This window comes from Elephas maximus, chromosome 3 (genome assembly GCF_024166365.1).
Source record: "Elephas maximus indicus isolate mEleMax1 chromosome 3, mEleMax1 primary haplotype, whole genome shotgun sequence".
NCBI lineage: Eukaryota > Metazoa > Chordata > Mammalia > Proboscidea > Elephantidae > Elephas > Elephas maximus.
In genome coordinates, this window is record NC_064821.1 from 212402053 (window position 1) to 212419262 (window position 17210).

The following is a 17210-nucleotide window of genomic DNA, read 5'->3' on the forward strand; positions in this document are numbered from 1 at the left end:
TAAAGAGGGCTTTCCAGAAGTGTCTGTCTATTCAGCCATCTTGGCTCCACCTCCTGGAGCTTTTTAATTACCTTTTCTCTAAAAATTTTTTTTTTCTCTCTTCTTTTGTAATGGGTTTATTTAGTTGTCCTACCTCTGTTTGTGTTAGTTTAGGTAGATAGTGTATTTGTAGAAAGTTCTCCATTTCTTCTAGGTTTTCAAATTTGTTACAGTACACTTTCTCATAGTAATTTGATATGGTTCTCTTAATTTCAGTTTGTTCTGTTGCGATATCGCCCATCTCATTTCGTGTTTGAGTTATTTGGTTCCTCTTCTGTTTTTCTCTTGTCAGTTTGGCTATGGTTTATTGATTTTGTTAATCTTTTCAAAGAACCATCTTTTGGTCTTGTTAAGTCTTTCAATTGTTTTTCTGTTCTCTTCATTTAATTCTGCTCTAATTTTTATTATTTGCTTTCTTCTGGTGCCTGAGGGTTTCTTTTGTTGCTCTCTTTCTATTTGTTCAGTTGTAGGGATAATTCTTTGATTTTTGGCCCTCTCTTCTTTTTGGATGTGTGTATTTATTGCTGTAACTTTACCTCTGAGCACTGCTTTCGCTGTGTCCCAAAGGTTCTGATAGGGAGTGTTTTCATTCTTGTTGGAGTCTATGAATTTCTTTATTCCATCCTTAAGTTCTTCTATTACGCAGTAGTTTTTAAGCAAGGTTTTGTTCAGTGTCCATGGGTTTGATTTCTTTTCCCTGCTTTTTCTGTTGTTGATTTCTGCTTTTATGTCTTTATGGTCAGGGAAGATGCTTTGTAGTATTTCAATGTTTTGGATTCTGTTGAGGCTTGCTTTGTGATCTAATATGTGGTCTCTTCTGGAGAATGTCCCATGTGCTTTGGAAAAGAAAGTATACTTGTCTGCTGTAGGGTGGAGTGTTCTGTATATATCTACGAGGTCAAGTTGGTTGGTTGCAGCATTTAGATCTTCCCTGTCTTTATTGAGCTTCTTTCTGGATGTTCTGTCCTTTCCTGAAAGTGCTGTGTTGAAGTCTCCTACGATTATTGTGGAGCTGTCCATCTCACTTTTCAATGCTGTTGGTGTTTGTTTTATGTATCTTGAAGCCCTGTCATTGTGTGCATAAATATTTAATATGGTCATATCCTCCTGGTGTATTGTCCTTTCAATCATTATATATTGTTCTTCCTTATCCTTTATGATGGATTTAACTGTAAAGTCTATTTTGTCAGAAATTAATATTGCCACTCCTGGTCTTTTCTGATTGTTGTTTGCTTGATATACATTTTGTCCATCCTTTGAATTTTAGTTTGTGTCTTCAAGTCTAAGGTGTGTCTCTTGTAGGCAGCATATACATGGATTGTGTTTTTTTTTTATCCATTCTGCCACTCTCTGTCTCTTTATTGATGCATTTAGTCCATTTACATTCATCGTAATTATGGATAGGTATGAGTGCTGTCATTTTTGTGTGTGTGTGTGTGTGGTTTTTTTTGGTGTGTTGTTGACAGTTTCTTTTTTCGACTTCTTTTTTTCGCTGAGTAGTTTTTCTTTATATATTGTCTTTTCCTCTTTTTCATTGTTTCTTATTTTGTTTTTGCTGAGTCTTTATGTTTTTCTTGTTTTTTTTTGACGTGTAGGATTGTTAGTCTCCTTCTTGGTTATCTTAATTTTTACCCCTATTTTTCTAAGTTTAAACCAAACTTTTATTTCTTTATATCGCCTGGACTTCCTCTCTGTATAAAAGATCTATGTCTACATTTTTTAGTCCCTTTTTATTGATTTAATGTTGTCATCTTTTTCCCTGTTTTGAGCTTTTTTTATTGTGATTTATTTTTGTGATTTCCCTATCTGGATTGTTATCTGGTTGCTCTGTCCTGTGTTCTAGTCTTAGGTTGTTATCTGATGTTATTGATTTTCTACCCAGAGGACTCTCTTTAGTATTTCTTGTAGGTTTAGACTGGTTTTTGCAAATTCCCTAAACTTCTGTTTATCTGGAAATGTCCTAATTTCCCCTTCATATTTGAATGACAGTTTTGTTGGATATATGATTCTTGGCTGGCAATTTTTTTTCTTTTAAGGCTTTATATGTCATCCCATTGCCTTCTTGAATGCATGGCTTCTGCTGCATAATGTGAGTTTATTCTTATTGACTTTTCTCTGTAGGTGACTTTTCATTTATCCCTAGATGCTCTTAAAATTCTCTATCTTTGGTTTTGGCAAGTTTGATTATAATATGTCTTGGTGATTTTCTTTTGGAATCTACTTTGTGTGGGGTTCGATGAGCACCTTAGATAGATATCGTCTCGTCTTTCACGATATCAGGGAAGTTTTGTGCCAACAAATCTTCAACAATTGTCTCTCTATTTTGTTATCCCTCCCTGTTCTGGTACTCCAATCACTTGTAGGTTATTTCTCTTGATAGAGTCCCCACATGAGTCTTAGGATTTCTTCATTTTTTTTAATTCTTTCATCTGATTTTTCTTCGAATATATTGGTGCCAAGTGTTTTATATTCCGTCTCACTAATTCTGCCTTCCGGTTGCTCAGTTATGCTCCTCTGACTTTCTTTTGAGTTGTCGAATTCTTAAATTTTATTGTTAATCTTCTGAATTTCTGATTGCTGTCTCTTTATGGATTCTTGCAGCCTATTAAATTTGTTATTATGCTCTTGAATAACCTTCTTAACTTCCTGGACTGCTTTATCTCTGTGTTCCTTGGATTTTTCTGCATTTTGCCTGATCTCCTTCCTGATCTCTCGAAGAGTTCTGTATATTAATTTCTTGTACTCTATCTCTGGTAATTCCAGGAATATCTCTTTGTCTAGAAGATTTCTTGATTCTTTGTTTTGAGAGATTATTCTTTGATTAGCGATCACTGTCTGCTTCTTTATGTGATTCGATATTGGCTCTTGTCTCTGAGCCATCTATAAGTTATTGTATCAATTTATTTTATGTTTGCTTACTGTGTCCTAGCTTCTTGCTTTGTTTTGTTTTTATATGCCCAAATAGGCTACTCAGGATGGCTTGAAAATAACTGTCTGTTCTCTAAGACGATTTACACAATAGCCCTGCCCTCCAGACACTAGGCATTGGCCTCACGCTCCAGGTTCTGAGTGGAGACCCCTCAGCTCTGGGCTTCAGCTTGGCTTTCCAGGCCCACTGAGACAGCAACTCTGCTCCCTTGGTTTTGGGTGCACCATTTTCTTAGTCCACCTGAGTGGCGACGCCACTGTTAGAAACTCCAGAGGCCATCCTCCACCCTTTGAAACCCCAGAGGCCAAGGCCATACCTTTTGAGACTGAGGCAGTTTTGCTTCTTGTGTTTCTTGTTGCTCCAGCTTCTGCTTCCTGGTTTCTTGGCCTCTCAGCTCCTCAGGCCTCATGCCCACATCTTCCTTGCTGGGGAAAGTGTCCCAAAGCTCTGTAGCTCCACCAATAAGTACCTGGAAGCACCCCATTCTGCCAATAAACTTTGGCCAGAAGGCATTCAGCTGTCTTGCTCCTTGGTTCGGAAAGCTAGCTCCACACATAAGGGCCCAGAGGCAGCCCTCTCCACCAGGAAGCCTCCTCTTCACAGGCACTCAGCTCTCTTGCTCTGTGGGGTCAGCTCAAGTGCTGTCTGGCACTGGTCTCCCAGTTCTGCTCCCAGCTGTCTGCTGCTGCTGGTCTTTGGTGCTTCTGTTCCTCTATCCATTTACAGTTTCAAAACAGCTTCCGTATTTTAGGTATCTGTTAGAGCAGGACCCCACTCCTGGTACAAAATTCTGTCTTAGTCATCTAGTGCTGCTATAGCAGAAATACTATGACTTTAACAGAGAGAAGTTTGTTCTCTCACAGTCCAATAGGCTAAAAGTCCGAATTCAGTTTGCCAGCTCCAGGAGAAGGCTTTCTCTCTCTGTTGGCTCTGGAGGAAAGTCCTTGTCAACAGTCTTCCCTTGGTCTGGGAGCACCTCAGCACAGGAAACTCAGTTCCGAAGGACACAGTGTTCTCTTGTTGCTGCTTTCTTGGTGGTATGAAGTCCCCGTGTCTGTCTGCTGACTCTTTCTTTTATATCTCAAAAGAGATTGGCTTAAGAGATTGCCTAATCTTGTAGACCTCATCAATATAACTGCCGGCAATCCATCTTATTACATCACAGTGATAGGATTTACAATGTATAGTAAAATCACATCAGAAGATAAAATGGTAGACAAACACACAAGGGAATCATGGCCTAGCCAAGTTGACAGATATTTTGGGGGGACATAATTCAATCCATGACACCAAACCAAACTTACAGGAAACATTAAAGGGAGTCCTTCGGTTAGAGAACCAACAACATTAGATAATTGGGGTCTAGGACACAGGAAGGCATCAGCCAGATACCAACCTAGGAAAAGAACAATAAAACAAAGCTAAAAAACCTAAAACAGGGAAACAGAGATGTCAATCTGTAAACTACAACATCAAAACAATAAAAGATGGAATAAATGGTGTAGGTATAGAACTTTGAAATTGAGAAGGTCAGGGCAATATTACATTATAAAATACTGGTTCAAACTTAAGAAGATAAGGGTAAATTTCAGTCTAACCAGAAAGAAAGCTAACAAACCTACTCATCAGAATAAAAAAGAAGAAAAGCATAAAGTCTCAGTAAACACAAGCTCTGTAATAATGAAAGAAAAGAAAAGAAACAACCACACAAAAAAAGGAACTCAGCACAGGAAAGTAAGAGGAACAAAGAAAATATCAGCACCACAAAAATAAATAATAAAAGCAAAACAATATGACAGCAATAAACTCAGACCAATCAGTAATCACACTGAATTTACATTACAGGTTTAAATGCATCTGTAAAGTGACAGAGAGTGACGATGGATAAAAAAACACAACCTATCAATATGCTGTTTACAAGAGACACAGTTTAGATACAAAGACATAAATAGATTAAAAATCAAAGGATGAAAAATTGTATATCAAGCAAACAGTAACCAAAAAAGGACAGGAGTGGCAATACTAATCTCAGATAAAATACTAATCTTGGATAAAATAGACTTTAACCATCCTAGTGGGAGTGAAACCCTGGTGGCATAGTGCTACTGCTGCTAACCAAAGGGCTGGCAGTTCAAATTCACCAGCCGCTCCTTGGAAACTCTATGGGGCAGTTCTACTCTGTCCTATAGGATCGCTATGAGTCAGAATCGACTCGATGGCACTGGGTTTTTTTTTTTTTTTTTTTTTTTTAGTGGGAGTGAAATGGTATCTCCTTGTGGTTTTGATTTGCATCTCTCTGGTGGCTAATGGGTCACTATGAGTTGGAATCAACTCTATGGCAATGGGTTTGGTTTTTTTTTTTTTTTTGGTGGCTGATGACATTGAGCATAATTTTTTGTGTTTGGTGTCCATTTGGTGAAATGTCCATTCAAGCCCTTTGCCCATTTTCTAATTCGGTTATTTGTCTTTTTTTATTGTTATTTGTTGAAGTTTTATATATATTTTATTAGATTCTTATGAAATATATGGTCTCTGAAGATACTCTCCAAATCGGTAGCTCACCTTTTCACCTTTTTGGGGAAGTCTTTTAATGAACAAAATTTTAAATTTTTATGAGGTGTGGTTATTTATTTTGTCTTTTGAAATTTTGCTTTTTAAAAATTATATTAGATAATCCATTGTTGAAAGCTAGGCCTGACAGTGTTGCCCCTGTATTTACTTCTTAGAATTGTATGGTTTTAGTTTTCACATTTAGGTCTTTAATCCATGTTGAATTTGTTTTTTTTTTTGTATGGTGTGAGTGGGATGGAAGGCATATATCCTGTTTCATTTTTCTGCCTGTGGAGACCCAATTTTCCCAGCACCATTTACTGAAGTGACTCTTCTTTCTCCATCAAATAGACTTAGCACCCTTGCAAAAAATCAGCTGACTATAGATGTGTGGGTCTATTTCTGGACTCTCAATTCTCTTCCCTTGATCTATCAATATCAGGCTATTTTTTGATAACTATAGCTGTAGAATATGTTTTAAAATCAGGAAGTGTGAGCTATCCTACCTTATTCTTTTCTTTCACTATTACTTTAGCTATTTGGGACCTCTTGTCATTCCACATAAAATTGAGGATTGGTTTTTCCATTTGTGTTGGAATGTTGATTGGGATTGCGTTGAATCTCTAGATCACTTTGGGTAATATTAACATCTTAACAATATTGAGACTAGATCAATATTTCTTAACGGTTTTTAATTGGCATTCTAGATGTGACAATTTGAACAGAACTATCACAATTTTTTTTTTTATCACAATTATTACTGAATAGTAGGCATACCTGACACCACGTCTGGCCAATAAATATATCACCTTCCCTGAGAATTTGAAAGTTGGGTACCAACCCTAACACACACACACACACACACACACACACACACACACACACACCACATTTTAAAATATCCCCCAGAGGGGTATCACCCCAGTATGAAAATTTACTGCTTTAGAGAAATTTTATATTTAATTTTCCTGTTTATGAACATGGTAGGTTCTCCATTTATTTAGCTTTTCTTTAATGTGTATCAGTTTTTTATTTATAATCTTTCCTCTAAAGATGTTGCACATCTTTAAAAAAAAATTCCTAGATACCTTGTTGCATTTTCTATTTTACCTTAGAAAATGGAAATGTAATTGATTTTACCATATTGCTCTTATACCTAGCAACTTTTTAAACTCCTTTATTAATTACAAAAATTTATCTGGGGCTCATTTTTCTGTTTTCTCTGGAGACTTATCACATTATCTACAGATAATGGCAATTTGATGCTTTCAGTTCAATCCTCTTGTATCTTATTGTATTTTTTCTCTCCCTTTTGACCTGGTGAGAAGCTGTAGTACAAGGTTTAACAAGGGTGGTGATAATGTGTATTCTTATTTTTTAAAATGTGATTTTAAAGTTTCACCACTGTGTACTACTCATGGTGTGGTTAGCCGGTTCTCAAAAAACGAACAAACAAAACCTAACAACAATAAATGAATAAGCACCCTGATTTACAGCACCCGCCCAGATCCACAGTGTCATTTCAAGCTACTAATGTGAGGTCACTGGACGTGAAATTGGAAAAGATGTCCACAGCAGGATCTTAAGAGTCAACAGGCGGCAACTCCAAGACACCACTAAATGATGTTTACTTTGACTTTTAGCGATTCTGCTGACTAGATAAGGACTTTGCCCTCTCTTTCAAGTTCGTGAATTTTTTTTAAAAATCATGATTAGATATTGAATATTATCAATTTTTTTCTGCTTCTTCTAAGATGAAAACACTTTCTCCTTTATGCACCTATAAAATCACTTAGGCCTGGGGTTTATTTGAGGTGGGGAGGTTTTTACTACTAATCCAAGGAATTTGACAGTTATGAATCTACTCGTGTTTTCTGTTTATTCTAGCCCATTTCAATAATTTACATTTTTCTAAGAATTTGATCATTTTGCCTATTCATGATATTTCCTCTTTTTTAAAAAATATATATGTCTGTAATTAGTTTCTATCTCTCTTTTTTTATTTCTAATATTGCTTATGGAAACCCTGGTGGCATAGTGGTTAAGTGCTATGCTAGTTAAGCTGGAATTGACTCCACCACAATGGGTTTGGTTTTTAAATATTTTGGTTATTAGTGTCTTATCTCTTTTTATTGATCAGTGTCGCTATAAGTTTATCAATTTTATTGATGCATTAAAATAGCCCTCATATGGTTTTACTGGTCCTATTTTATGTGTTATCTATTTTATTTTTCCTTTTACCTTTATTGTTACTTTCCTTGTTATTTCCTCATATTGTTATTTATTATATTACTTATTATTTTAATTAATTTATGTATTATTTCCTTGTTATTATTTTTCTTACTTTTGAGATTAGAGTTTAGCTAATTTATTTTCAATATTTTCTTTTCTACAATTTTTAACATGTAGTATTTTATTATTTAGTTTAAGTGTTTCCTAAATTCTACTCTGAACTCTTCTTTGACCTCTGAACTATTTCGAAATATGATTTTAAATTTCTAATCATAGGCCATAACTACCAAGTTGACAGAAACAAAAATGATTATAAGAGATTACTATGAACAACTATGTGCCAACAAATTCCGTAACTTAGGTGAAATGTATACAAATTCCTGGGAGGACATATATTTCCAAAATTGACTCAACAACAAATAGAAAATCTGAAAAGACCAAGTAAAGGGATAAAGTTAGTAATCAAAAACTTTTCATGAAGAAAAGCCCAGGAACAGCTGGCTTTTCTGGTGAATTCTACCAAACATTTAAAAAAGATTTGCTACCAAGACTTCACAAAACTTCCAAAAGACAGAAGAGGAGGGAACACTTTCTAACTCATTCTATGTGGTCAACATTATCCTGATATTAAAGCCTAATAAAGACGTCACAAGAAAACTACTGAATTTTGTAACTCTTCCTTACCTTTCATAGTTTGTGGTTACAGATGTCTAAATTTTATATTAAGATGGTGTTTGTATTTTTAGTTTAAAAAAAATATTATTTTTATCATTTGGGTAGCGATTTTTAAGAGATTGAGTTATAAAAACATCTTTTTGATGAAAAGTGTTATGTCACCATCTTAAATTTTGAAATCCATTCTGTTGAATACACTTGTGTAAAAATTTAATCATGCAGCTATATTCATGATGTATTTTAAAATAGAACTCTATTTTTAATCATGTGTACTAGCCTCTATTTATCATACATATCACCACGACAGGTGCTGTCATAAAGAAAATTTATGATTTTTTTCAAGGGACCAACTGCTACCCCAATTCTGTGCATTTTAAGACAAACACAGTAAGAAATGAATGTTGAATTTTATTTACCTATTAAAATAATTGATCCTCTTCTCAGATATGTTCGGGAGCTCCCCAGAAATCCTAAGGTATCAGATATCAAATCTGTAAGGTAATTCCAGTGAGAAATGTACTGGATGAAAAAAGAAAAAAAAAATATTATCTTAAATGTTGAAAAAGCACATTTGCTCCCTGACTGCGGAGCCCTGGTGGTGCAGTGGGTAAGAGCTCAGCTGGTAACCAAAAGTCCAGCCATTTGAATCCTCCAGGCACTCACTGGAAACCCTATGGGGCAGTTCTACTCTGTTCTATGAGGTCACTATGAGTCTGACTCGACTCGATGGCAACGAGTTTGTTTTTTTTTTTTTTTGAGAGAGGCTTCAAGAGAAAATAACTTGGTCACTTATAGCAAATTTGGTATAACTTATACCGGTGCTCTGGTGGCACAGTGGTTAAGAGTTTGTCTGCTAACCAAAAGGTTGGCAGGTTGAATTCACCATCTGCTCCTTGAAAACCCCATGGGGCAGTTCTACTCTGTCCTATAGGGTCGCTATGAGTTGGAATCCACTTGACAGCAACAGATTTGGTATACTTATACCAAATCAGGACCAGTTTTAAAACTTGAGGATTTCCATGTCCGAATTTTACCCTTGCTTGCAGGTGTTATTCAGTTTACTATATGATTCCCAAGCCCAGCTTTGTGTTTTCAACCTTTGGTTAACATTGTCCCACCCCATTTGTTTACCATTCCAGTTCACGCTGGTTTCCAGAGTGACAGCTCATAAGGCAGGGCAAAGCATTCCAATTTTCCTTTTGGTGATCTGGAATGTTCTTCCTACCTTTATACCCATCCATAGCTCAAAGTAGATGGGTTGAAGGAAGGCAAAGTAGGTGGGTTGAAGGAAGGAGAAGACAAAATAGATGATCAGTGCTGAAGAAGAGGAAGTGGAGAATTCCAGTTTTCTTTGGTCTGAAGCCCTGGTTATAATCACTCATTTATTTTTTCTTCATATTCCTTCTCCAAGATCCACCCTTGTCCCCATCACACTTCACCACTCTGGATAACTTTTAAGTTCTTTCTATGACTCTTATGGTAGTTAAAACTGAAGGATCACTTACAAGATTGTTACAGATGTTGAGCACAACCATCTCAAAATTGTAATTTTTGTCTTTAAGCCAATATGATGCTGACCAGTTTAACTGTGAGGAACAGATTTCTAATGTATATCTACATGCCTGTGAAGTAGAAGAAGGTCAGTGAGGATCTGTTCATCCAGTGTTACATAAAACATTGTGATTTTCTGCAAAACTAAGGAAAACAAGGCCGCATGACTTACTCTAAATACTCTTAACTCTGCATCCTCCAAATACAGGATCAGAGGCACCAAGCTTTGGAAGACCACATCAGTTAGCAACCACATGTACTGATTCATGTCCTTGAGTAATTCGCCAAAGTGCCAGATGGCCATACTCCGAATGCCTCCATAATTCTGGAATATGCACACATAGAAAAAAGGCCTCATTTAAGCATTATACTAGTGGGAGATATGTGTGTGTTTGTATATGTGTATATATATATATACACACACATACATATACATATACACACACATATATATGGAATTATTATTATCATTTATTTTTAGAAAAGTTTTACCTTGGGTCTTTCTAAGTAGTCAGGTCTTTTTTTTATTTTAAAATAAGATATGATTTATCAAAATTCAGAGTGCATTAAAAAATTCCCTGTGAAAAGTGAGTTTCTTGAATTCAGGAAGATAGTATTTAATAGTATCTTAAAAAGTACAAACGGAATAATCTTGATGACTTGGGGGTAATTTATATAAAGATACTTATAGTAATGTAACCTTCTCACACTCAAATGCTAGAGGCCTTTTCAGAGTTGCCAGTGAGTACCAGTGGTACCAATTACCAGCTGTCTTTGAGTTGATTTCTTGATTCATGGTGAACTCATGTGTGTCAGAATAGAACTGTGTTCCATAGTTTTCAATGGCTGGTCAATGGCAGGCCTTTCGTCTGAGGCATCACTTGGTGGACTCGAGCCTCCAACATTTTGGTTAGCAGCTGAGCACGTTAACCATTGGCACCACCCAGGGACTCCCAGTATAGAACCAGGTTTCCAAGGACTACTTATGTCAAATAGGAAGGCATTTAGATTACAAGGATTCCAGTAGAGAAAACTTGCAAGTCAGAGAAACAGGTTATTTTTTAAAATATATAATATCACCTTTAAGTTTTGAAGATATGTTCATGATCTCATTTTGAAATTTTTTTTTTTTTTTTTTTACAGAAATATTCCAACTAATTAGCTGTATGACCATGGCCATATTACTTAAATTCTATTTGCCTCAGTTTCCTCATCTATAAACAAGGGATAACAATAATAGGGCTGCTGAGAGGGTTATAGGATACAGTTCATCTAAGTCCCTTAGAACAGTGCCTGGTACACAGTAAGTACTCAATAAATTTTAGCCATTATTGTTATCATCATCATATTCTTATGAAAATCATTTTTGTTACTAAATTTCTTATTCCTATAATTTAATAATATTCTCCCTTCTTCAATGAAATCTGAGTAACCAAGAATTTATTTATTTCGGCAATATTATGGAATAATTCTCTGGTGCACAAACAATTTATCACAGAAAACTTTAAGAATAAATAGATACCCCATAGCATATCAAAGTGTTCTTATTTATCAAAATATATTGCTGTCATCCAACTATTCTGAAACATATTTGGCATATAAAATGAGAATTTTCAGAATGCACAGCTTTCTAATGACATATTTTTCATTTAATTTTTTAATGCAAATAATAAACACTTACATGGGGCATTGCACATACCAACTCTAATTCCCATAATAAACCTGTTACTGTCTTTCACAGATGGGGAAACTGATGCACAGACTAAATCACTTGCTTAAGATCCCACAGCTATTAAGAAGCAAAACAGGGATTTGAACCCAGGCAGTCCAGATCCAGGGCAAATCAATTTATAGCCTCTAAGTTAGGAGCTCTGGTAGTGCAATGGTTAAGTGCTCAGCTACTAACTGAAAGGTCAGTGGTTCGAACCCACCCCGCAGCTCTGAGAGAGAAAAGACCTGGCGATTTGCTCCTGTAAAGATTGTAACCTAGGCAACCCTATGGGGCAGTTGTACTCTGTAGTGAGGGTTGCTATGGCTCAACAGCACGCAATAACAACAACAAAGTTATACTTAGGAGTCCTTGGGTGGCACAAATGGTTAAGCGTATGGCTAAGAGCTGAAAAGTTGGTGGTTTGAACCCACCCGGCGGCACCTTGGACAACAGACCTAGCGATCTGCTTCTGAAAAGTCACAGCCTTGAAAACTCTATGGAGCAGTGCTGCTCTGCACACATGGGGTCACCTGAGTCAGAAACAACTCTAAGGAAACCAATACCACCACCATTAACTAAGTAATACATTCTCTTTGGGCCAAAGACAGAGGCTGTTCTTTGATTCTCCTTTATTATGGACAAACTTTTCTAGGTTCTCATACTACAGTAAATAAAAAAGGACAGTGCTTTTAAGGGACTAGTATTGGGAATCTCTGGAAAAGTAATGGTGGCTTTGCACAAAATGACCATTTTCTGTTGACGTATTCTGGGATATGATACCATTGCCTCCTCTGGGGCTTCAGCTGATCTGCAGAACCTAATAATCTCATATACCTAACTGTGTAACTCACATGATCCATCAGAGGACAATAGCTGGAAGCAATCCTGATGCACAAAGAGGAGTAGGTCACCTTGTCCAGTTTTCCTAAAAGTTTCCGGAGGGTGATCAAGGCTTGAATTACTACAGTCTTCTCTTTGGAAAGGAAGGCATCCAGGGTGGATAGTATTAAGCTGTAGATATTTTCTATCTACAAATAGAAGGAGGAGAATGGTGGAATTTTGAAACTAGAAGGAGACTTTAGCTAGCATTCTGTATGCATACCTCTGAGTCTGGGACACAGGCAGTGGTGTGCTGGACTGGCTCACAAAAGCCAACTATCAAATAGTCAAAAATTTTGTGAACTATTTGTTAAAAAGAGCCATTATTAAGAATTAAATCATATAAACTTATGATTAAATAAAAACAATGGTAGTAAGTACTCAAAACTTATTGCTTTGTAATTACTTTGCTACATCGTACTGGCATCTATGCTTTAGAGCTCATTTCTCCCACATGGGTGTCAGTTTGTTGTACTGTGGAGGCTTGAGTGTTACTGTGATGCTGGAAGTTAAACACCAGTATTAAAATACCAGCAGGGTCATCCATGGTGGACAGGTTTCAGCTGAGCTTCCAGACGAAGGCAGGCTAGGGAGAAGGGCCTGGTGGTCTACTTCTGAAAAGAATTAGCCAGTGAAAACCTTATGAATAGCCATGGAATATTGTCTGATATAATGCTGGAAGATGAACCCCTTAGTTTGGAAGACCCTCAAAATACAACTGGGAAAGAGCTGCCTCCTCAAAGTAGAGACAACTTTAATGACATGGATGGAGTCAAGCTTTCTGGAACTTCATTTGCTGAGGTGACGTGACTCAAAATGAGAAGAAACAGCTGCAAAGATTAATAATTGGAATGTGGGATGTATGAAGTTTGAATCTAGAAAAATTGGAACTTGTCAAAAATGAAATGAAACACATAAACATCAATATCCTAGGTGTTAGTGAGCTGAAATGGACTGGCATCAGCCATTTCAATCAGACAATCATATAGTCTGCTATGCCGAGAATGAAAACTTGAAGGGGAATGGCGTTGCATTCATCGTCAAAAAGAACATTTCAAGATCTATCCTGAAGTACAGTGCTGTCCGTGATAGGGTAATATCCATATGCCTACAAGGAAGACTGGTTAATACGACTGTTATTCAGATTTACACACTAACCACTAAGGCTGAAGAAACTGAAGATTTTGATAAATTTATGCAGTCAGAAATTGATCAAACATGCAGTAAGGATGTATTGACAATTACTGGTGATTGGAATGTGAAAACTGGAAACAAAGAAGGATTGGTAATTGGAAAATATGGCCTTGGTGATAGACATGATGTCAGAGATTGCATGGTAGAATTTTGTAAGACCAATGGCTTCTTCATGGTAAATACCTTTTTCCAACAACATAAACAGTGGCTATACACGTAGACCTTGCCAGATGGAATACACAGGAATGAAATTGACTACATCTGTGGAAAGAGATGATGAAAAAGCTCAATATCATAAATCAGAACAAGGCGAGAGACTGCAGAATAGATAGATCATCAATTGCTCCTATGCAAGTTCAAGATGAAGAAAATTAGAACAAATACATGAGAGCCAAAGTATGACCTTGAGTATATCCCACCTAAATTTAGAGACCATCTCAAGAATAGATTTGACACACTGAAGACTAATGATCGGAGACCAGATGAGTTTGTAGAATGACAAAATATTAAGTGACACAGGAAGCATCAAAAGAAGATGGAAGGAATACACAGAGTCACTATACCAAAAAGAATTATCAACATTCAACCATTTCAGGAGATAGCATGTGATCAGGAACTGATGGCACTGAAGAAAGAAGTCCAAGTTGCACTGAAGGCACTGGTGAAAACCAAGGGCTCCAGCTCCACCCAGTGAGATGTTTCAACAAATGGATGCAGGGCTGGAAGTGCTCACTCATCTATTCCAAGAAATTTGGAAGACAGCTACCTGGCCAATCAACTGGAAGAGATCCATATTTATGCCTAGTGTCAAAAAAAGTGATCCAACAGAATGCAGAAATTATGGAACAATATCATTAATATCACAGGCAAGTACGATTTGGCTGAAGATTATTCAAAAGCTGCTGCAGCAGTACATTGACAGGGAACTGCCAGAAATTCAAGCTGGTTTCAGAAGGGGACGTGGAACCAGGAATATCATTGCTGATGTCAGATGGATCCTGGCTGAAAGCAGAGAATACCAGAAACATGTTTACCTGTGTTTTATTGACTATGCAAAGGCATTTGACTGTGCGGATCATAACACATTATGGATAACATTGAGAAGAATGGGAATTCCAGAACACTTAATTGTGCTCATGAGGAACCTGTACACAGATCAACAGGCAGTTGTTTGAAAAGAACGAAGGACACTGCGTAGTTTAAAGTCAGGAAATGTGAGCATCAGGGTTGTGTCCTTTCACCATACTTATTCAATCTGCATGCTGATCAAATAATCTGAGAAGCTGGACTGTGTGAAGAAGAACAAGACATCTGGATTGAAGGAAGGCTCATTAACAACCTGCATTATGCAGATGACATAACCTTGCTTGCTGAAAGTTAAAAGGACTTGAAGCACTTAGCAAGATAAAAGATTATACCCTTCAGTATGGATTATGCCTCAACATAAAGAAAACAGAAGCCCTCACAACTGGACTAATAAGCAACATCATAATAAATGGAGAAAAGATTGAAGTTGTCAAGGATTTCATTTTACTTGGATTCACACTCAGCACCCACAGAAGCAGCAGTCAAGAAATCAAGTGATGCATTGCTTTGGGTGAATCTGCTGTAAAAGACCTCTTTAAGGTGTTAAAAAGCAAAGATGCCACCTTGAAGACTAAGGTGGCCCTGACGCAAGCCTTGGTGTTTTCCATTGCCTCATATATGCATGTGAAAGCTGGACAATGAATAAGGAAGACTGAAGAAGAATTGATACCTTTGAATTATGGTGTTGGCGAAGAATATTAAACATTCCACGGACTACCAAAAGAACGAGCAAATCCGTCTTGGAAGAAGTATAGACAGAATGTTCTGTAGAAGCAAGGATGGCGAAACTATATCTCACATATTTGGACATGTAATCATGAGGGATCAGTCCTTGGAGAAGGACATCATGCTTGGTAAAGCAGAAGGTCATTGAAAAAGAGTAATACCCTCAACAAGATGGACTGACACAGTGCCTGCAACAATGGGCTCAAGCATAATGACGATTGTGAGGATGGCGCAGGACCGAGCAATGTTTCATTCTGTTGTATATAGCGTTGCTGTGTGTCAGAATGGACTCAACGATACCTAACAACAACAGTAACAGAGCTTATTTAGGGAGTCTGGGTGGTGCAAGTAGTTCTTAATCAGGCTGCTAACCTAAAAGGTCAGCGGTTTGCACCCATTCAGGGCCTCCATGAAAGAAGGACATGGTGAACTACTTCAGTAAAGATTACTGCCAAGAAAGCCCTATGGAGCAGTTCTACTCTGCAATATATGTGGTCATCACTAGTTGGGGGCCAGCTAGATGGCAGCTAGCAACAACAACAAGGCATTATTTATATCTATTTGTCTGTCTGGTGGAAATAAATAGTAGTGTGCTTCTGGGACTCTCTTCCCAACTCTGCCATTAGTGATGTTACTTTGATAGCTTGAAACCAGCTACCATGGTAGTATTTATACTAGGGAACTTGGCCTTGTTTTCTGTGGAGCCTGTTGTTAAAGATTTACTAACATACCACTGGCAAGACGATCTCTAAAGTAGGTAAGTGGTAGTGACCTGTTTGGATGAGAGACACTGAGCTGCTGAGCAAAGCCATGGCAGTCACCTGCAGATTAGACTCAAACATAAAGCAAGGAAAAACATGACAAAGAGGCATTGAACAAGAGAAAATCAGGAGATAAAAGAAGTGAAGGAAATAAATAAATATTCATTGAATGGATAGCATTTGCCAAAATAATAGCTTTAAGTAGAAAAAAAAAAAACAAAAGGGATGGGCTATATTACAGAGAAAGGCTGCTTATATCTTGGCTGGAGACCTGAGTGTTTACTGATAGTACGCAAAACTTCAACCCAGATTATTCTTTACTACTTCTCATTCAAGGAACCCTTATGGCGCAAATGTTAGGTGCTTGGCTGTTTACAGAAAAGTTGGTGGTTCGAACCCACCCAGTGGCTCCCAGGGAGAAAAACATAAAGATTAAAGTCAAGAAAACCCTATAGGAAAGTTCTAATCTGTCACATGAGGTTGTTATGAGTCCAGATAGACTTGATGGCATCTAAAACAACAAATTCTCTCACTTTCCTTGCTGACCTTGCCACAGAATATTCCTGTCAGTGGTTAAAAATATTAAGAAGAGGGTTGGACATGGCAATAAAGACCCTGCTGCTTAGAGTGTACGCTGTTTATAAATCCTCTGACTTCTATGATCTATTTAAGGCAGTCCATGGCTCATTTCATTCTAAAGACAAAATGGGTGTCCACTGACAGGATTTAAGCTTTCAGAGTCTATGCTCAATAGATAAACAAGAGTTTATTATTAGATTTATTAATCAGGAATGATTTATGATAAATCTACACTCTCAGCTTTGTGCAAGATACTTTGGAATTTATAACAGATTATAAAACATAGGGGCATGCCTAG

The 17210-nt window shown here is 37.1% G+C and overlaps 1 protein-coding gene across 1 annotated transcript in view; it reads right to left on the reverse strand.

The window, feature by feature from the left end:
* The window catches only part of MROH9 (maestro heat like repeat family member 9), a 107273-nt gene that overhangs the window by 15681 nt on the left and 74382 nt on the right, over nucleotides 1–17210 (reverse strand). The window contains exons 16-19 of the mRNA XM_049875725.1: nucleotides 12539–12715; nucleotides 10149–10301; nucleotides 9931–10047; nucleotides 8842–8944 (exon numbers count right to left, since the gene is read on the reverse strand). Of these exons, the coding sequence (XP_049731682.1) occupies nucleotides 8842–8944; nucleotides 9931–10047; nucleotides 10149–10301; nucleotides 12539–12715 (550 nt within the window). The remainder of the gene's footprint in view (nucleotides 1–8841; nucleotides 8945–9930; nucleotides 10048–10148; nucleotides 10302–12538; nucleotides 12716–17210) is intronic.